This window comes from Zasmidium cellare, assembly GCF_010093935.1.
Source record: "Zasmidium cellare ATCC 36951 unplaced genomic scaffold M409scaffold_13, whole genome shotgun sequence".
NCBI classification, from domain to species: domain Eukaryota; kingdom Fungi; phylum Ascomycota; class Dothideomycetes; order Mycosphaerellales; family Mycosphaerellaceae; genus Zasmidium; species Zasmidium cellare.
Genome location: NW_022986957.1, coordinates 653703 through 673500, shown reverse-complemented (window position 1 = coordinate 673500; position 19798 = coordinate 653703). Strand labels below are relative to the sequence as shown.

The following is a 19798-nucleotide window of genomic DNA, read 5'->3' as shown; positions in this document are numbered from 1 at the left end:
CCACGTCCTCTCTAGGAAAGTATCTATGAAGCTGATCTGAACAGGAAGATACAGGGGCAAACCAGCTGGCGGCTCTCTGACGAGTTGGACATCACTTCATCACCTTTGACTCCACCCATACCACTTACAGCTCCACCACGATCTTCTCTGCGCTCACAGGCCCATCGCGCGTCTCGAATGCCGCCTGCAAACTCCCCAAGCCCTTCCCGACGACCTTAGCGTTTGGCAGACACTTCAGCTTTCCAGACGCCAACCCCTCGGTGACGAAGCCCTCCCACAGCGGGAAACTGGACTCGCCAACGCCCAGCACAAATCGTGCTGAGACATTTTCTGGCAACTTGCCAGGCGGTTTCGTGTTTGCGACGATTCCACCTCCTAACTTCTCCATGACGGGGAGGACCACGTCGAAGGACTCTGGTACCCCGATTGCATTGTATAGACCGACGAACTTGTCGCTGCCGACTGCACGAGCGATGTCTTCGGCAATGGTGCTTGACTTGTAGTCGAAAACTTCGCTGGCACCGCAGTTACGGCAAAGGTCGAAGTTGCGAGGACTGGAAGTTGCGAGAGCACGGTAGCCTGCATTGAAAGCAAGCTGGATGGCTGCAGCACCAACTGAAGAGGAACCGCCATAGACGACGACCACCTCGCCCCGACTCGCCGGCTTGGCATCGATCGTCGGTAACTCCAAGTTCAAATGCGTTTCCTGATAGAACCCCGCGGCCGCGGTATCAAGAGCAAGCGGCAAAACAACCCCATCAGCATACGAGATCCCCTCCGGCAAAACCGCAGCATTCCGCGCCGGCACCCTCGAATACAAACTAAAAGCCCCATCCGCCGCCTCGCCCGTCAAAAACTGCCACGCATGGCCAATGACCCTATCGCCCTTCCGGAACCTGGTCACCTGCGATCCGACGGCGAAGACCTCTCCCGCGAGATCGTGGCCGAGGACGGTGGGGTACTTCTTGACGTTGAAGCCGGCGGCTTGCGCTGGGTCGATTGTGTTGATTGCGACGGCGTGGTTGCGGATTATGATGTCGTTTTCTCCTGGCGTTGGGAGGGGGCTTGGGGCGATGCGGAGGGGCTGGTTGGGGCTGTCGAGGAAGGCGGAGAGGTTGGTGGGTTGGGGCGGGATTGGACTCATGTTTGCGAGGAGAGAGGAGGGAGGTGATAGTGTCTTTTTGAGGCTTCTATTGAAGAATCAATGGAGGAGGGCTGTCGTGTGATATCTTTTCTGTTGGATGCAGGGCTGCCAGACTTCTCTTATACATTCTGGCGTCGCTGCTCGCTAACCACCAAGGCAACATTGTGCCCTTACAGTTCGAGGTCTCGGGTAGACGAAGTCGTCCTCTGTCACTTTATGTCCGCAATCTGACTAACGACCCAGAATTCTTATCCCAATCTGCAGAGCATCGTTACACACGTTTCCTCAGCACTCATTCACCTCCGTGGCATTTAAGCTTCGAGTGGGGCGACATGTGCTTTGTGAGCACGCTAGTGTAACTCCGTGAACTCTAATTTGCGGCATGTGATGCTAAGCAAATTGGGCATAGCGCGATTCTGGCTTCGAGGACACTGTTCTTCAACACCCCATTTCACAAGCGTGATATCGAATGGGGCATCGAGGAGGTCTCAGCAAAAACACGATTACTGCTCATCGTTGACACGACAAGGGCAAGATTCAGAATTGCGTTGAGATCTCGAGCGGATACCTGCAGACGCGAAAGTGTCACGTCGTCACCGCCATGACCACCGCGGGTGAGGGAAGTTGATGTATCACATTGTTTTGGTTTGTTGAGGAGCGTAAGGACTTGCATTTTCCTGTCTCCCACTTCTCTTGCCCTACGACTAAGGTAATTCTACAAGCACACAGCACTCTGAAAACGTGTCTCACAGCACAGCAATGGCGCAAGTCTGTCGTGCTCTCAACCTTTCAGACGAGACACCATGTCGAGGTGAGGCCACGCATGCCAATGGCCTTTTCTGTGGCTATCATGCCCGTCAATGCATGGGCATGTATATGGGATACAAGAAGCGAAATGCCCAGTTGACCACTCTCGATGCAACTCCACCAGACTACCTTGCTAAATCGCAGACTTCCCTACGTAACGAGACGTTCGCTTCCGTCCAGGATGAGAAGACGCTCAACAGCCTCTATCATTACCTGTTCAAGAAGCACAACCTATTGGACCGCGTCATTCGCGCGAGGAGACTTCATCATGCACATTTCTACTCCCAGACGCTGGACTATGGCCACAAGCATTACATTGACAGACTGGTAAACGACAAAGGCACTACCCTTCGCGCATTACAACGACTTCAACGAAGAACGGCAGAAGTTCTGTACGAGCAGCAGAAATGGTTCAGTTGGGTACGCCAGCGTCAGGATGATGAGGAAAACACGCGAGACAATGAGGGCAAGAAGGTCAAGAAGGAGGCTTTACTTTTCAAGCGGCATATGAAGGTAGTAGATGCCAGGCTCGAGAAGAAGAGGCATCTAGAGGAACAGCGAAAACAAGATGCGTACCTGGACAAGGCGTATGAAGAGCGTCTGAGACAGGCCAATCACAATGATCTGGAGTTCGATCCAATCGAGGACACTATCGAAGACGAACGCGAGGACTATGTCGACCTGATGAGACGCTTGATGTGGCTGGCATCTGCCACGCAGGATCTTGAGAGAGCTTCGGAGTCCCAGTCGCCTATGTCCAGGGACAAGACGCACAAAGTCAAGCCGTCGGAGAAAGAGAACATCGATCCCAAAGCCGCCGCTCTCTCGAAAAGCAATACACCAGGTAGCGCGCTGACGAGAAACGCAAAGAAGAGAGCGAAGGCCAAAGCCAAAGCCGACGCCCGTGAAGAAGAGGAGAACACACCCACAGTTGAAGTCAATGAGACGCGGCAAGAAATGCATGATCGCTTGGTCATCGGACAAAACGTCGACGAAACCATGTTTGATGGTCTCAGGCTTGCGGGCACCATGGATCGGCCAGCTGAACTTGTGGGAAAGATCCCAGGCATGCCAGCAGATGAAGTCGAGCAGCTGCTTGACGACATTGCGGAGATCAAAGAATTGCTTCTGTGTCGACTACTTATCTCGCAAGCTGCGTTGCTTCCTGCTGCTCTGCGAGCCAAGAGCGTGGATGAGTTCCTCGCAGATCCAGAGATCACCACCAATGAGCTTCGAGATCTTTGTCTTCGCGTGGAACAGCCTGCTCTGCAGGAGATTCGAGACGCTTGCGCGGATTTTGCTCGTGGAGATGCGGAGGATAGTGATAGTGATGACGAAGATCACACGAAGGATGAGCAGGACGCCTTCGACAAGACAACAAGCAACAGGAAAGCGTCAGGATTCACTGGAATGTTGCACCAAACCTTTCTACCAGAGAAGTGGAGCTCGAAGCGTGAGGAGCTTAACCAGCTCGGTAGCCACAGACAGAAGAGCGTCGACGGTGGGCAACATGCAATCGACTTTGGTGACCTTGACGATGACTGCCAATTCAAAAACAAGAGAATCCGGCTCCGTGTCTGTGGGAAGACAATCTGGAACTATCCCTCAGATAAGGCAATGGCCCGTGGTGGGTGGCTACATTACTCCATCATCGCCAAAGGCACTGGTTTTGAAGATGCCATTGGCTTGTGCCGCAACTGGCAGGAGTTCTGGGAGCTGAACGTGCTGGCGCTCTTTCAGTACTTTCCGTCGGCAACCTGGGGACGTTGGGAGCGTGACCAGATGACTCGAAAACTGCTACAGCTGGGACTGATTCCTTATAGCGAGTTCAACGCCGCGGACGAGATCACCAAGCGCTGGCAACAACGTGGTCGCGGGCGCGGCCAGACGCAACACGCTGTATCGGAGGCCAAGAACTTCATTTGTGCTCACATGAAGCGAAACGATCCTGTGAGCCGGCGTTTCGTGCAATACTTGTCGATGATGAGCAACTACGTGTGTATCCTGGTAAGGGATGGCAAGACGGGGCGAATCCTGATCCAACCTCCAAAGGAACACTCATGGCTGGTCAGAAAGAAGTCTGGAATCGGACGTGCAAGCAAAAACGAATGGGACGTCATTGCTGAGGTGGGAGAGCACATGTTCGAGCGTTTAGAAAACGTTCGAGCTTATGGGAGTCACGCATTCGGTTTCAACTCTTACTACGACATCACGATTTGGGATCTAGAGCCGGGGCAACCATTCCCATATCTCTACGACACCATCCACACCGTAAGTGCTCCCTTCATGAAGCGGGAAGATTGAAGCTGACTGTTCTGATAGGCATTGGCGAAAGCCCATCGCGTTTGTACCGGCCGCGACTTTTACAATCCTGTCGCTTCTATCATCAAGACTCTACACCGAGACAAGACCTCAGGGCGGGCCAGGGACGTCAAGGCCGGCGAGAATTCCATCTACGATGATCTACACTCGAGCGATTTCCGTGTCGTGTCTGGCGATGCGCTGAAAGGCTGGCAGACTCTCACAGAGCAATTCCCGAAGGACGTCCTCTACAATGAGCGGGACGCGGCCGAAGACCTTGTCCTTTTCCCGGAAGAAAGGCAAGGCCAGATGGCTACCGCTATCAAGGGCTTCGACGATCCAATCACTCTCGTCATTGAAAGCCAACCTGACATCAAGAGGTTTGCCTACGACCTGGGTAAGTGCTTCATGCAACGACTACTAAAAACTCAGCGAGGCATAAAATTTTGACGCTTCTTCTATAGATACGGACGACGATCTCGACGAGATCGAGGCCTCGCAGAAACGCAAGAGGCCAGCGCAGAGGCTGTTGTCTTACTTGAATCCCGAGCAAGCTGCACAATTTGAGGACAACGTGCCAGAACACATACCGCCGTGTCCTGATCCTGAGAATCCTGATTGCAGTTGCGAGGAATGTATGTGGTACGACGAGAATGAAGTTGAAGATGATGAGGAAGAAGGCGAGGTAGAAGATCGTGCGATGGATGTGCTTTCTGCTGTCCCGGCGGAAACCGAGGAAATGATTAGACTTATGGACTTGACCATGGCAAAGGATCCTCACGATGACGAAGATCTTCGTGGTCAGTTCGGCAGTTTCCTGGACCGGGAGGCGGCAAATACCTTTCGGCAGCAGTGGCACGAAGCGGATCTTGTCCCCGGCTCGAAGGAGCGATGGGTGTCAACGTTGAGTGTTTTGAAGGAGGCTAGGAAGTTGCAGCAACCGTTCAGCGTGCCCTTGCTCATTGAGCTCCTGAAGATGGAATTGTGGCTGGATTACTACAAGTCGGCGCACCGGCTCGTATGGCGAGACATGGCCGACGCACTTACTCTTGCCTCGCTTTCATTTCCTTGGAGTGCGCAAACCCAGCAGATTCGTGCTGGCTTGGGCCCTGAAAAGCTCTCGCTTTTGGACGACTTGACCGACAACGCTCAAAAAGCCCGTGGTGAGCCTTACTCGAGATCATACAACGGCTGCGATGCCAGACCCAACGAGTTTTGGAACGAGGCACAGCGGCAGCTTCAGGCCAACGAATGTAGAATCCCCCCGGCTTGGGATTTGGTCGCTCGACCAGTGATTGCAGCTTGGCTCAGAGCTGGCATGATTGGTCCTGCCTATGCACCCGACGGATCAGGGTATGTGTTCCTCGTAAAAGAAGACGGCAAAGATGATCCAAACATCTTCATCAACTACCGCACCCTTCCCGATCCTCCAGATGGACCTCTTGATACAGAGTTTCGGAAGATCGACTTGCTCGCATGCGCCAGCACGTTTGCGGCCAAATACGAAGGCTCTCGATTCGCTTTGTTGAGATTGTGGTCTCACTCGCACTTCTGGCAACTCCAAGTCGCTGGGCCCAACAGGGAACATCTGGCTTTCTCGGATACGATGGGTCGATGTTGGCACTTACGATTCATTCCCAAGGATATGCCGTTGAGTGATTACAGCCTGCAGGCCACGGTCGAAGAGAGGACGGAGCGATTCCAGAAGCAATTCGCTGGAAAGGTCGTGTTCAAGCGAGACATGGCATTGGTCATGGGGGAATCCGAGGAAGATTTGCGGTGGTACACGGCTGCGGTGATATTCGCGCTTACCACGCGGCCTTGGAAGTTTGAGGTGGATATGTGGAAGAGCTTTGTCAATGTTGACTTGGGGTTCTTGGAGGCGTTGGACAAGAAATGGTTGGATTAGGTAAGAGACCTCTTCTTGGCCGTTGATGCCTCGTATGCTACGTCAACAGTGTTGGTTTGCCACGGCCAAGTGAGTGAAAATGGTGTGATTCTGTTTGCTATGCGATCTGTACGACGAGATAGGCCGTAAACCCCGTCGTGTTGGTTCGTTGCCTCGTATCAGATACCACGGCGACTCCTGCCGAACCCGAAGCGTCTCAGGATACGGCTGTCCACCTCACCTCGTCCTGCTTTCCATCCCTACCGCCATCCTCGGATTGTTGGCATCTCCAACAGGCACAAGCAACCCATGTCGTGAGTTGCCAACACCGCCCGCTTCGCTATCGACGTAGTCGCCGGCAACAGACACGCCAAAACGCCCACGCTGAGCTCGAAAGCTCTGCGCAAGCCACCGATCCTGCAGCCACGGCAGCCCCGGTCCAGCCTCCGCGCCATGATACCATCGGAGAATTTTCCTAGGCGATAAGAAGAGTGTCTCGAACACCCGTTGGAGCGATCTTGAAACCAGGAAATGGATGAAAGGGCTCAAACACATGAGAGCACAAAATGCGAGCCTCTCCGGATCAGGACCATCGTCCGGAGAGTGGTGATACAATTAGTTTTCAGGCGGCAATGGCATTGTTTCAGCATCCTGTGCGAGGTTGCTTCCGCCCATGACATTTCCGGTCTACACTGCTACGCAATCCAAGCTTGAATCCGGGCTTCTAGACTTCTAAAGAAAGCATTCGAGGCTGGCTGATGATCAACGTCAACGTCTGTTAGCTGCAGATCGGCCGCATAGACTCTCGAACTACCTCAGCCTTGTGGGCGATCAGCTTGCACCTATCTGCTCCTCCACGTGGTCGGCACTCATGCGAAGTACCTGGAACGATCGATTAGCGCGATGCTCATCGACTGCAAGCCTCAGCAACACGTCCAGCATTCACTGCCGCCACAGCTCGACAGACCGACACATCCGTGGTCCATTCCTGAACTGCCAGGTCTAACCCTTCCTCGTCAGCCACTTGATGGGTATTCACATGTGTTTATCGGCTGGTCGCATGGCCTAGCTCCCAGCTCATCGCTCCGCCTCGCACCGTTGGCGGACGCCCACACACATGTGCACGAGCGCGCTATGATAGCGGCGTCTGTGTCCACCGTTTGATGGCGTTTTCATGTTGATTGCTGAACCGCACAGATGATAGTATATAGAGTAGGTGGGGACATGCGCTCTCTCGATGTACACTGCCAATCCCTCGTTCTTCTATTCACTCAACTAGTTGTAATTTTCTGGAGGATTGCCGTCATGGAGTCCAAACACGTATCCGACGCAACGATGTCTTCAATCGCAAACAGCATACACTCGGCACAGGGCGACCTGGAGAAAGCTGACAAGAAGACGGAGGAGCAGCCATGGACGCCGAGTCGACAGGTCAAACTCATTGTGCTTGGTCAAATGTTTGTTGTGTTTGCTATCTCTCTGGACATGACCATCTTGACGGCGACCCTACCGGTATGTCTTCGTCGATCGATCTGATCAATGGGCATCGCTAACAAATTCCAGGACGTCGCGCATGCTCTCGACGCCAATGCCACGAAAAGCTTCTGGATCGCTGCGAGTTATTTGCTGGCCAACGCCGTCGTTCAGCCTCTTATGGCCGCCTTGGCTGATGTCTTTGGTCGAAGAAGTGTCATCTTCTCAGCACTGCTACTCTTCACTGCTGGCTCTCTCATCTGCGCCCTCGCCAACAATGTTGCAGCAATGCTGGCCGGCCGTACCATCCAAGGCATTGGAGGTGGCGGCATTCTCAGTGTCAACCTCATCATCCTCTCCGACATCGTTCCCCTGCGATGGAGATCAAAATACCAGAGCTTCCAACAGCTATGTGTGTCTGTCGGTTTCAACATTGCTCCTATTCTTGGCGGCATCATAGTCAAGAAGACGACCTGGCGATGGCTCTTCTACATCAACCTGCCCTTCTGCGCTATCGGCCTGGCTATCATCCCCTTCGTTCTGAAGTATGACCGTCCGAAGTCTACGATCAATGATAAGCTCTCGAATGTGGACTGGACTGGTTCGACCTTGTTCATCGTTGGCACGACGAGCTTTCTAGTCGGCATCACCTGGGGCGGCAGCCAATTTGCCTGGCACTCGGCCGCAACGCTCGTACCGATCATCCTCGGACTGGCTGTTGTCTTTATTACTGGGCTTTACGAGAAGTTCCTCGCCAAAGTCACCTTCCTGCGCTGCTCGCTCTTCTCATCCTGGTCAGCAATCGCCATCTACGCCTGCACGGTCCTTCAAGGTCTCACTCTCTTCACCGAAGTCTACTTCATCACGCTCTGGTTCATCACCGTCAAGCTCTACACACCTCTCGAGGCTGGTACCTACCTCCTTTCCTTCTCCATGGTCTGCGTACCAGTTTCAGGCATCGTCGGCCCCATCATCGCTCGCGTTGGCTCCTACCGCTGGGCCGTCTGGTCCGGCTGGGTCATCAACACAGTAGCTTTGGGCGTCCTCATTCTCCTAGACATCGACACGCCCACTGTCGCTTGGGTCTTCATGTTCCTCACGGCTGGAATCGGTCAAGGACTGCTGTTCATGGCGCATTTGGTCGCCTCGCAAGCCGCGTGCCAGCAGAAAGACGCTGCCCACGCAACGTCCATGTTCAGCTTCTCCCGCAGTCTGGGCCTCTGTCTGGGTGTTGCTCTCGGTGGAACGATCTTTCAGAATTTCTTTCACAATCACGCTCAATCGCTCGATGTGCCGGCGATGGTTGCGGAGAATGCTGAGGGTTTCGCACACTTGTTGAGGAGTATGCCCGATGGTCCTGAGAGGCTGTCCATCGTCTTGAATTACGCCTACTCCTTCCAGATGCTTTTCGCGGTCCTGTGCGGGATTAGTGGGCTTGGACTTTTGAGCTCTTACTTTATTGGAGGGCATTCGTTGAATCAGGGATTGGAGAGTGAGCACAGATTGCGTGGAGAGAGCAGTGATGAAGAGAAGGCTTGGTCAAAAGGTCTTCTCCAGGGGGACACCTGTAATGATAGAGTAGTCAGGATTTAGCGACGGCGTTAGGACACGGCCAGTATAACATGGAGTCGTCGTTGATCGTTGCCCGAAGAAGACTCCCCAGAGCACGTGCCCATCGGCCCCGGGTGCTTCTCTTCCACTTCACGTCCAACTCCCACACCAGCACTTGGCAACAATAACGCACATTACAACACATCCCACCATCACCATCTTCGTCTGGCCAGTTCATCGCCTGGCTAGGCTTTTGCGTGCAAATGTTGCGATTTCCGGTGCTTACAAGCACGTGATCCTGCACCTGCATTAGTGGTCATCTCGTCCAAGCCATTGCAAGAGATCGACAGAGCCTGGAACCGTCACGATCATGACGACGTGGTCCCGCAAAGGAACGCACTGCGTTTCTACTACTGTATTTCAGTTTCTCTTACTTCTCACTTCCTTCAATCTCACAACTTGTCCTCATACATCTAAGACACTCGATTAAACATGGCCGATCAATGGGAAGCAGTGTTCAGACAGCTGGCTGAGGGTACTCATGCCATCACAGAAATCATCCTGAACACCATCGAGGGCGATGATCTTGAGGCTGGCTACAAGGTATCACGAGACCAGGCTGAGTTGATAGGCAGCGCCGAACTGATGTTGGGGTCTGTGACAGGAAATCGAGCAAAAGCGAGACGAGGTTCTCAAAGCTGCCGAGGGTGCCCCCTCCGACATTCCCGACTTCTACGACGACGGTGCCCAGCTCGAGCTGAGCAATGCCGCCAACATTGTAAGAGCTGATCGAACGAACAGCTGGCCTCCATGAGTTGACCTGCTGCAGCTAGTGACTGCCTCCGACAAGCTGTTGACTGCTCTTGAAGAGAAGCAGGACGTGTGGAAATCGAAGAAGGATCTCGGCAAGATTGTCAAAGAGGTGGTGCACACCAACAACGATGTGCTACAAAAGCCTTATCCTGCCGCGAATCCAAACGCCCCTAAGATCACCGGCCAGACCAAGAAGACGGAGGCCGATTCGAACAGACTGGCCAAGCAGCACGCAAAGGCCGAGGCTAAGTCGGAATAGACAGGAATAGAAAACGAAATTGCTGCGCGGTCTTCTCACAGTGGTCGCTGTAACAGTCCCTCGCTAATCCCGCTCTTTGCTGTGCTCTGACTGAGCCATCTGAATGTCAGTGGACAACAGTCGGCAAGCATTGCTCTGAAAGTTTGGCTGGGTTCCACTATGCTCGAGATACCCTCATGATTTCTCTTGCATATCATGCATTTCTCTTTCCATCCGGAAGACGGACATCGTAGGTCTAAATGAGCTTCGCCAACATGACCTTGACCGTATGCCCGGCAAAGTAACAGCCAGAACATGGATGTTGGCCATACCGAAACGACGACTGGTCCAGTCCTGTGGTTGTGAATTGGAACTTGCCCTCATTGCCCGGCTGGTTACGAAGCCTCTCGTATCGAAATGCATCAAAATTTGCTGTCTTGCTAGGCAACCCAATCTCTGGAGCTATCCTGAATACTCGAGGAAGTTTCACATGTGAGTCCAGAAAAACAAAAGACTCGCCCATCGATCTTTCACCTGACGCATTAATCACAGACGTATGGGTCTTTGCCGCCTCATGTATCTTGTTTGGGGCAACCTTCATGGTTGTATCACGGATCGCTCACGCAAATTGAACTCGAGTCGCGTTTGAACGATTCTGTCACAGACTTTTTCGGTATAGAGCCCTTCAGGAGTCCCCCGCGGTATTGCTATTACACTGACTTGGGTAGCCGGGGGTATGAGGTGTGCCACGGGCTTTTAGGAAGCAAAATCAAAAACCAAAACCAAAAGGCAAGATCAAAAAGCAAAACATTCAGCACCCGGGATTCCCGCGTTGTCACCAACCGCAGTACTAGTCGGGCGGTCAGCTGCTTAAGTCTGCCAGAGCGGACGGGATGGCCTGTGTATCAGCTGCCTGTGGCCGAATGTACTCGGAAGGAATCTGAAGAATTTATGTGCCTTCATTTTTGCAGCTCAAGATCTGACATCTCGACGCCGAGCGTCTCAACATCCCCTTTCCTGGCCTCTTGATCTCTCGTTTCGTCGAGACGTTCTTTTGATCTGACGTCTTGAGAATGAGGCGTATCTGCTAAAGCCTCGAGAAAATTGGAATCTACCGGCAAAATGGAATGGACATGGGGTCGATCGCTACGAGCCAGTCATTATCCCTACGACTGTCAGCCGTCCTGGACGCCATCCCATCCAAGAACAAAACCCCCCCGGAGCCCAGCCACGACGATCACCCAAATCGATCCATCAACCAGGTTACCATCAGAATCAGATCTTCCTCACCTTCCAACGCATCGCAATTCCATCGATAAAGCCCGACAGGGATGCAAGATCCCACCAAATCGCCCGTTTCATCGTCAACATTCTCCCTCCGCCTCGTCAACCTATCCTTAGCGTCCTCCAGGACATCTTCGGACCTGATGAAGAATCGAGCCCGCCCACGTGCCGATAGAATTTTGAGTTCACGCTAAACACATCTCTCCGCTTTGCAAGTGAATGCTCCCATGCAGGCTGGGAGCTTCACCTGCCGGGTAAGCATACCCGCCATCACATCTGGACACCACATTATACGTATACGTATATGACGCAGACGTGGCTTAAATTTCAAAACCATCATCGGCGAAAACAAAAAAATTTCGTTCCTTGACATGAGATCGATGCGTATTTTCTGATAGATCTGACACCGTACGAAACTTGCAGGGATTGTGGACTTTCGAGATATAGAGTGAGGATAGGTCATTCTGCTTTTTTGGACAGAGTTGTGACCCAGAGGATTGGGAAGATTGTGGTATATATTCTCGACACCTCTTGCTGCTTGCGATCGGATCATGTCCTCCTCCTTGCAAACAACCACCACCCTTTCATCCGACAACAACGACAACATGCCTCGCAAAGTCGCCATCGTCACCGGCGCCTCAGTAAGTCCAATTCCTCCCCCATCATCCCCAATCCTAACAACCCCCAGTCCGGCATGGGCGCCGCCCTCTCCCAAGCCCTCGTCAACGCAGGCTACCACGTCGCCATGGCCGACATAACTCCCAACGCGACCCTCCTCTCGACCCTCCAACCCCACGCAACCTTCCACCGTACCGACGTATCCTCCTACGCCTCACAAGCCGCAACCTTCCTCGCCGTGCACGAAACCCACGGCCGCATCGACGCCCTCTGCGCCAACGCCGGGATCGTCGACCGCTCGTCCCTCTACCTCCTGCAGAATCACAACGCCAAGGTGGAAGATATCCCTCGAGAGCCGGATCTGGCCTGCACGGATATCGACTACAAGGGCGTGGTGTATGGGACGCAGCTCGCGGTCCATTTCATGCGGCATAATCCTGTTCCTGGAGGCGCTATTGTCGCGACGGCGAGTATTGCTGCTGTGCATCCGCATCCGTCGTATCCGGAGTATAATGGGGCGAAGGCCGCGGTGTTGAATTTCATGAGGGGCGTGAAGGAGGTGTTGTGGTCGAAGGAGGGGATTCGGATGAATTGTGTTTTGCCGGGGATTGTGGAGACGGGGATTATTCCGAGGGAGATGGTGGAGGCTGTTAATGAGGAGTGGTGAGTTTGAACTTTTTCCCTTTCAGTGAGATCTGTTGTGAGCAGTGATTAACGGTTCTGTTAGTATGACGCCCATGAAAACGGTCACAGATGCTTACGTGCGTCTTCTCGAGGACCCGTCCATCTACGGCGAAGCGATCGAATGCTCAGCGAAGAGCCATTTCTTTTTCCCAGAGCCGGAGATGTCGAATGGGGGAATCACGCGAAGGGCGGTCACAGTCTGGGAACCGCTGTTCAAGATGCTGCACGGTGAATATTCGGAGTTACCTGATGCGATAGCCTAGGCGGAGTGGATTTGTTGGGTCTTCTGTACATAGTTTTAGTTATTTCTCTGTCCGCCCTTCTTCTTCGCTTTCTTGCTGGTGTTCTGCCCAGACTCGAGTCGAGCCCTCTCCTTTTCTTTCTCCTTCTCCTCTTCAGCGAACAGCTTCAGCAGCGCCGGTGTGAACTTTTCAAGCTTCCAGATGTCGCCCACCTTGACACGCATGTAGTCAAATGCGACGCACACCTTCATATCCGACGTCAGCTTGAATTTGACAGCCTCTGGTGGTCCACCAGCTGGTACTGGGGCTCCATTCGAGGCTTTCTTGGACGGCAAGTCGTACTGCTTGCCTCCGTTATCGGTAGTCTCCTGGTCTGGGAAGGTTGCAGCTGCGTCTTCCAGCGGTCCTCCCATGTCATCTTCCGGATTCGTTGACTCCTCTGGTACAACGACAGCGCCATCCTCAGTCATTGGCAAGTCTTCGACTGTTTCCAGCTCTTCTTCGCCACGCTCCAGGACGGGTACCTTCTGATACCGCTGACTGAAATGCGTGAGGACGCAAGCCTTTGCTCGCATCAACTGTGCGATATTCAGGGCCTCAGAAGTCGTGCTGTGGTTCTTCGCCTCAGCGTCGCCTTGCAGCTCGTCATCAAATGTAGCTTCGTGAATGCAGACCGTGCTGCCCTTTCCAATCTGCGCGAAAGGCCTGGACGGTCGACAGTCACCAGAGTACGACACTTTGAAGCCGGATGGAAGGGTGATGCTGACGGCGCGAGCACCGTGACAGTGTTTCACGCCAACGGCTTGAATGTCGGAGAGATTGATGAACGAAGGAGAGAAAGTGTTCCTGGCAAGCAGATCTCCTGACTCTTCCCAAGAGCGGTGTTTCATCTCTGCGGCAGGGACGAACCAGCCCAGCTTCGAGCGGCGGCCTGACCATGTATCGGCGGGCGTTAGGGACAGGGGTGCAATACGAGAATGCCCGTAGTCTTCGACTGCAGAATATTCAGCAAGCCAGTGAAGCATGGCAGGCTCTGCAACGACGGCAAGCCGACGTTCATTCTTGAAAATCGACTCGAAATCGTTGCCCTCTGGGAGCGTAGGGTCTATCGGTGGCGCCGGTTGACCGTCGTGGACTTCCTCATACCATGCCTTGACAACACTAGTTGTTCCCAGCTGGTGATCAGCATGCATGTGGCTGATCGAGATAATCTTGAGATCTTGCAAGACCTGCTTCATCTCATCTGCAGTGAACACACGCCTCAGCTGACCGAGTGTGTTCTCGCCGGCGTCTAGAAGTATGTTTCCCCAGTCAGGCACTCGTACCAGAGTCGCAGAAACATTGCGATATTTTGACGGCAGGGCTGAACCGGTACCCAACGTGATGACCTCAGCATCTTTTGCACCGGGTGGCAGGCTGTCCAGCCAGGCCTGTGTCTCCTCATCGGCGTTCTTTGATGCTTCTTGTGCTTTGGCTGCTTCTTCCAGAACTTCTTTCGGCATTTCTGCCACTGTTTCAGGAATCTGCAATGGCTTTATTGCATCTTTTGTCTGGACCTCTATCGAAGGCTCGAGTTCTACTGTGTGACCGCGAGCTGCCAAATGAACTCCCTCGGGCAGGGGCGTTTTGGAATGTATCGCTTTCCAGCCGGCGTGGCCGCCATATAGCTGCAAACCATCGCTTGATTCTGAATCATGGACAGGCACACCATAGCGCTCAGGATCTACCTGCTTGAGCCGCACCGTTGCAGCCGCAGCAGAATCGAGGGCAAGGTTGTTAGGCGAGTATTCGGCTGATGAGACGATGTGCTCGACTTGCTTGAACTCTTGCATGAAAGAGTGTAACCGCGCATCCGTAGCGACATCCTTGCCGCAAATCCATACTATGGCACCCACACCTTCCATGACCTTTGGTTCGCGCCATTCTGGTCTTGTTATCAGGTTGTCGATGTACTCTGGCCCTGGTAGATCGACTACAGCAATGCCGCCGCCGACTCTGCTTGGGTCAAGAACCATGTCAGACGTGATCGTCTCGCCATCCTGGTTTACAACGCTCTCTCCCTTGGCCAGCTGTGAATAAGCATTGCCAGGTTTTACTTTCAACGCCTTCGCTCGCTCAGGATGGAATTTGCCACGCTGCATGTGATTACGGAAAATGTAGCTGACAGCTTCCTTGGCCGGCTTTGTTGGTGGCAGGCTCTCAACCAAGGCGCCTGGCCAAGGCTTTCGAACCAGTACTTTGAGATCGGGATCAGGCACATACTGCTTTCCTCCAGGGAGTGGACCAGTGTATTTCTCGATTTTGTTTGTTTGCGAATTGCGGATGAAAATCGTAGCAGGAAGCTTGACTTCAGAAAGTGGCGTCTCATAGAGTGTATCGAGCCGCCACGTTGAGTTGAACATTTCAGACACTACGGCCTTGGCTGTAAGGTAGTTTCGTTCATCCGGTGTGAATGAGTCGTCCAGAGCAGTCGAAGACTCATTTTCCTCTGTGTCGACCTCATCGAAGCTCCGCTTGCGAGGACTGATCGAACTCGGAGGCGTCAACTTCGAACTGTCTGCCTTCGAAGGAGAAATTGACATGGCCCAGACTTTGACATTCTCGTCCGCCCAGAACGGCGCCCACTCATCGCCTCCTTCCTGCTTGTGACTTTGCTCTCCTCGAATTTCATGCACGTTCACAGGCATACCTTTCCGGAAGACGTATCTTCTCGCGGTCGCAAGAGTATGATTCAGATTGGGAGGACCGTAGATCGACAGGGCATTAACCATCTGCTTGGCCTCCTCTTCCAACTCTCGCATCTTCTCCGGGTCATTCTCAATGCCCAGCCTCCTTGCTTTTGACTTTGCCTTCTTCAACGCATCTTCCAGTGAACTGGCTTGGCTAGCAGCAGAAGAGTCTGCCAGCGTGAGGATCATGCCAATCAATCCACCCGTGTTCTTCCACTCAGTCCGTCCAGTGAGGAAGCACTCCGACACCTTGAGCAACCTCGCTCCCATTTGTACACATGCTCGCTGTGTCCCTTCTGCAAGGCTCCCAATCAGATATCTCTTGTTATCAAAATGCAGCAACAGCGTCGTGCCCGGTGTATCGGCCGTCGGCGTCGTGAGGACCTGCACGAAAGATCTCATCTTGACGAGTGACCGAAAGTCTCGCTTGACCAAATCTTTGAAGAAGGCCTTGAAGAAAGAAGGGTATTTGGGTTTGAGGTGAGTCCGATGTTCGTCACGTAGGATCAGATGGCCATTCTCGTCATAGCGCAACTCTTTGAAGGGCTGTTCTTGTGACTCATTGCTCTTCCGAAGCTTGATCAGAGACTGTGTTGTCCGCTCGTACCAGCGTTCGCTAGGCGTACCCTGGGGAATGTACCATCGGATCGTGGGCTCAAAGGTAGCGACTGAACGGGAGGTGACTGCTGGATCGAGCTGGGTGGTGATTTGACCCGGCTCTTGTTTCTTGGGCGGCTGGTGGCCGGAAAGAAGGTCGCGAAGGGCGGAGACGGTGCTGTCTTGTTGATTTGAATGTGAGTTGTCGTCGTCGTCGGTGTTCGATCGTAGCGATGGAGAGGCGTGGAGAAAACGGTGCTGTGCGCGGACGGAGTGGAGAAGTCGTGAAGTCGTTGGTCTCGTAAGGCGCTCTATCGTCTTTGATGCGGAAGCCAATGCGTCTGTTGCAATTGTCTATCGGTCTATCACGGAAGAAGCAGGTCGTCGACGAAGAGTGGATGTCACGGGAGCAGTCATTGATGTGGTCGAACTTTTCTTGAGGTTCAATGCAGCGTATTCTATTTTGGCCCCAGACAGGCGGACTGGAGTCCGTCCCAATCACATGAGCATCATTGACTTCACTTACTTGCGCCTGAGAGATTCTGAATACAAGCTTGTGATGAATGTCCTATCTATTGAGTTGGTGTCTTGTAACAATACATGCAAAACAATCCTCTGCCCCGTGTCGTGTCGTGTGTCGTGAATCATGATAGTAGTGAGTAATTTCAAATCGCTTCACCGTGCCAATGTCCTCCCTTTCCTCTCTCAAGCCACCCTCCGCCGTCTTTCACTCTCCCCATAACTTCACCCATTCAAGTCCACAGATCACTCGCTCTCACCATCTCACTCCTAGTTTTCGACATCCTCGACCTCCTCGACCTCCTCGACCCTCGCTTGGTTGGTTGGTGGTGGAGTCTGCGGAGCCAGGCTTTGCCGAATCGCCGCACTCATTCCTGGGAACTCCTCCTCCTCCGTACGGTCGGCCACTGGCATGCTTCCTCCAGTTGTAGTGGTTGGTCGTGGGAAATCTGGAGCCACACTGCTACGTCGCAAAGCCTCCTGGAATGCAGCGTCCTCGTCGCCCTCATTCTGATACTTGTCTGCGTCGATCCAGTCGTTCTCAACTCGTGGTCTTGGTGGAGGGGTTCCTCCCTGTGGAGGTGCAGGATCGAAATCCTCGCTTGGTGGTGGTGGTGATCGGCCCAAGACGCTGGGTGACCTGCCGCTACTCACACTGCCGGGCCCAGGCTGGCGCAACAAGGCGCCTGGCAGGTTGCTGTTGTTGCCGCCCGCCATGTAGTTGCCACCGTCATCTTCATAATCCGGCTCTGATCCGTCTTGTATAAACGGGCCAACAGCCCCGGAGGGCTGGCCGCCAGCTCTGCGCTTTCCTGTCGAGACCCTTCCAAGGTTGCTGAGATTGCTTCGGCCACCGGAGCTGCTGGGCGTCGTGCTCTGGTCTCTCCGACGCTTTGCGCTCCTGTTCGAATCGGACCCGCTGCCGCCGGCAGCGCCAAGAGGCCGTCGTGTGCCATGTTGAGGTAGAGTAGGTGGAGGGGGCATTGGTCCACGGACGTCGTTGTCGCTATCAACATCGACAGCAGAATCATCGGAGGTATCCTCCAAATGGTCCATTTTGTCGATCTCGCTCTGGGGCGTTCCATCGGCTAGGAGGCGCTCTTGTCGTCGGGTCCGCCTACTTGCCCTTCGCTTCAGGGATTTCTTCTTCCAATCCATAGCTTCCTCAAACCACGAGTGCCATCGACGATTCGCGGGGGCCGACAATTTGGTTTCCAACTTCCTGATTTCTCGTGCATCATCCTCGGCGAGGTATTTCCAGGCATCGTGCATCGTCTGCTTGTGTGCGTCATCTCTTTGCTTCCTGTTGCTGTTCGGGATGTTCTTTGGGTCGAAGTGAATCAACCACGTGATTTCGCCTTCTGTAGGCTTGCGACGATCCGATTTGTACCTCGAGCCTCCCTCCCAAACATAATTGGCGGGCATCACTGCATCGTCTGAAATATCTGCATCTTCTGTTGGCTCGTAGAAGACCTTGTGATAGTTTTCCCGGGAATAGCCAACATGGAGATGGTTGGTTTTGGACTTCATAGATCTGCCCGTCTTCGGTGATTTGAAGTTGGCACCCTCCTGGATGAAGTAAATGATCGAGGGCGCCATGTTGTCGGATAATCGAGGTCGGTGTGAGAGTAGAGTAGGTCAAGTCAGCTCCAGCTTTGGCGTCTTCTGGCGGATTCGGAGCAGTGGTAGTTGCTGCAACACAGCTGCTGAGAAGTAACCAGTCGGTCGTGGTTCTTGTCTAGCTTGTGAAGATCGAGATCGGTCAGTCGGCCAAGCTTGTCCAGAGAAGTTGTCCTCTGATCGGAGTGTCGACAAGTGACTCTCGTCAATGTGATGAAGAGATGTGAATGAAGCAGCAGTATGATATCAAGCTGTTCCCCGTCAGTAGACACTCTCTGTTAGGGGATGAACAAGCGAACCTTGATCTTGATGTCAGTGGATGAGCAGCCAGTCGCTCAAGATCGTCGCCTTGGATCGTCGCCTTGTGAAGGCGTGAGCTTGAATGAGCTGGTCTGAACTGAGCTGTGCTCTAGACCAGGGCAACGCCCCTCGTTCACTGCTCGACGTTGTCGCCAGTGATCAAGTGGGTGGTGGTGGTGTTCGGATGAATGGTATGAAGGGTGTAAGGGGAGCACTGCTTGGTATGAATGTGTGTGGATGCCGTTGTTGTTGTTGGGTGTTGAAGAAGAAGACAAGCTGGGAGCAACACAGTTCCTTTTATGCTTGGCTAGCATGTGCAAACGCAGGGTCTACCGAGCGAGAAGTGAAGCAACTGTCTCTTGAAGTAGACCACATAAGCATGTGCTTCGATCGTGTCCTAGGGTCACAGGCTCTGGCTTGAAGTTGACAACAACTGATTTCTGTAATAGCTTCTTCGTGCAATTGAGCGTGCATGGTCGTTCATTCTTGATCTTCCAGCCTCAATCGGTCGGCTTCTTTTCACATGATTTGAGGGCGTCAGTCACAAGCTCTTATCCACTTAGCTGGACATGCATCTTCTTCCATGGCTTGACCGAGGCTTTGTATCGAGACCCATAGGAACGAATGGGCAGCATCACCAGTCAACGCAACACAGCATTTGAGAGACCCCAAGGTCGCGGAGCATCTAATCTCAGCCTCCAGTCCACGAGTTTCTCGGCGAACTCATCTGACTCTGGCATACGCATTGGACCGCAACATCTCGCGAATCTGCCCGGTTCTCGTCCATCATGCCACGGATATGTTTGTCCTTTGATAGCTGCCAGAGGATACGCATCTCCAGCCATGGCATGAGATTCATCTTGTACAAGACAATTCGTGGGTCTCGCCTGTGAAAGCTCGCCACTGCTCGTTCGTCTCGATACCTCGCACACCGTAGGACCTGGTTCTGTCGTCGCAACCAAGGACCTGTGATCCCATCTTCGCGCAGAT

At 53.3% G+C, this 19798-nt stretch overlaps 7 protein-coding genes across 7 annotated transcripts; 4 read left to right on the top strand and 3 right to left on the bottom strand.

The window, feature by feature from the left end:
• Window positions 1-124: 124 nt before the first annotated feature.
• Window positions 125-1144, bottom strand: M409DRAFT_21710 (uncharacterized protein; the record flags this gene model as incomplete). The annotated part of the gene is made up of 1 exon (XM_033805985.1): window positions 125-1144. One exon carries the CDS (start codon window positions 1142-1144, stop codon window positions 125-127), a length of 1020 nt encoding a protein of 339 aa, XP_033669161.1.
• A 759-nt stretch (window positions 1145-1903) lies between these two features.
• M409DRAFT_21709 (uncharacterized protein) lies at window positions 1904-6161 on the top strand (the record flags this gene model as incomplete). The annotated part of the gene is made up of 3 exons (XM_033805984.1): window positions 1904-4222; window positions 4274-4649; window positions 4717-6161. The coding sequence occupies 3 exons, from the start codon at window positions 1904-1906 to the stop codon at window positions 6159-6161; spliced, it is 4140 nt and encodes a 1379-aa protein (XP_033669160.1).
• A 1314-nt stretch (window positions 6162-7475) lies between these two features.
• On the top strand, window positions 7476-9206 carry M409DRAFT_53555 (uncharacterized protein; the record flags this gene model as incomplete). The annotated part of the gene is made up of 2 exons (XM_033812408.1): window positions 7476-7652; window positions 7704-9206. The coding sequence occupies 2 exons, from the start codon at window positions 7476-7478 to the stop codon at window positions 9204-9206; spliced, it is 1680 nt and encodes a 559-aa protein (XP_033669159.1).
• A 450-nt stretch (window positions 9207-9656) lies between these two features.
• Window positions 9657-10236, top strand: M409DRAFT_53554 (uncharacterized protein; the record flags this gene model as incomplete). Its single annotated transcript, XM_033812407.1, has 3 exons — window positions 9657-9767; window positions 9829-9942; window positions 9994-10236. 3 exons carry the CDS (start codon window positions 9657-9659, stop codon window positions 10234-10236), a joined length of 468 nt encoding a protein of 155 aa, XP_033669158.1.
• A 1868-nt stretch (window positions 10237-12104) lies between these two features.
• Window positions 12105-13064, top strand: M409DRAFT_65727 (uncharacterized protein; the record flags this gene model as incomplete). Its single annotated transcript, XM_033816639.1, has 3 exons — window positions 12105-12140; window positions 12188-12780; window positions 12845-13064. 3 exons carry the CDS (start codon window positions 12105-12107, stop codon window positions 13062-13064), a joined length of 849 nt encoding a protein of 282 aa, XP_033669157.1.
• Window positions 13065-13099: 35 nt separating this feature from the next.
• M409DRAFT_65726 (uncharacterized protein) lies at window positions 13100-16174 on the bottom strand (the record flags this gene model as incomplete). The annotated part of the gene is made up of 1 exon (XM_033816638.1): window positions 13100-16174. One exon carries the CDS (start codon window positions 16172-16174, stop codon window positions 13100-13102), a length of 3075 nt encoding a protein of 1024 aa, XP_033669156.1.
• Window positions 16175-17158: 984 nt separating this feature from the next.
• On the bottom strand, window positions 17159-18487 carry M409DRAFT_21704 (uncharacterized protein; the record flags this gene model as incomplete). Its single annotated transcript, XM_033805983.1, has 1 exon — window positions 17159-18487. The coding sequence occupies one exon, from the start codon at window positions 18485-18487 to the stop codon at window positions 17159-17161; it is 1329 nt and encodes a 442-aa protein (XP_033669155.1).
• Between the last annotated feature and the right edge of the window lie 1311 nt (window positions 18488-19798).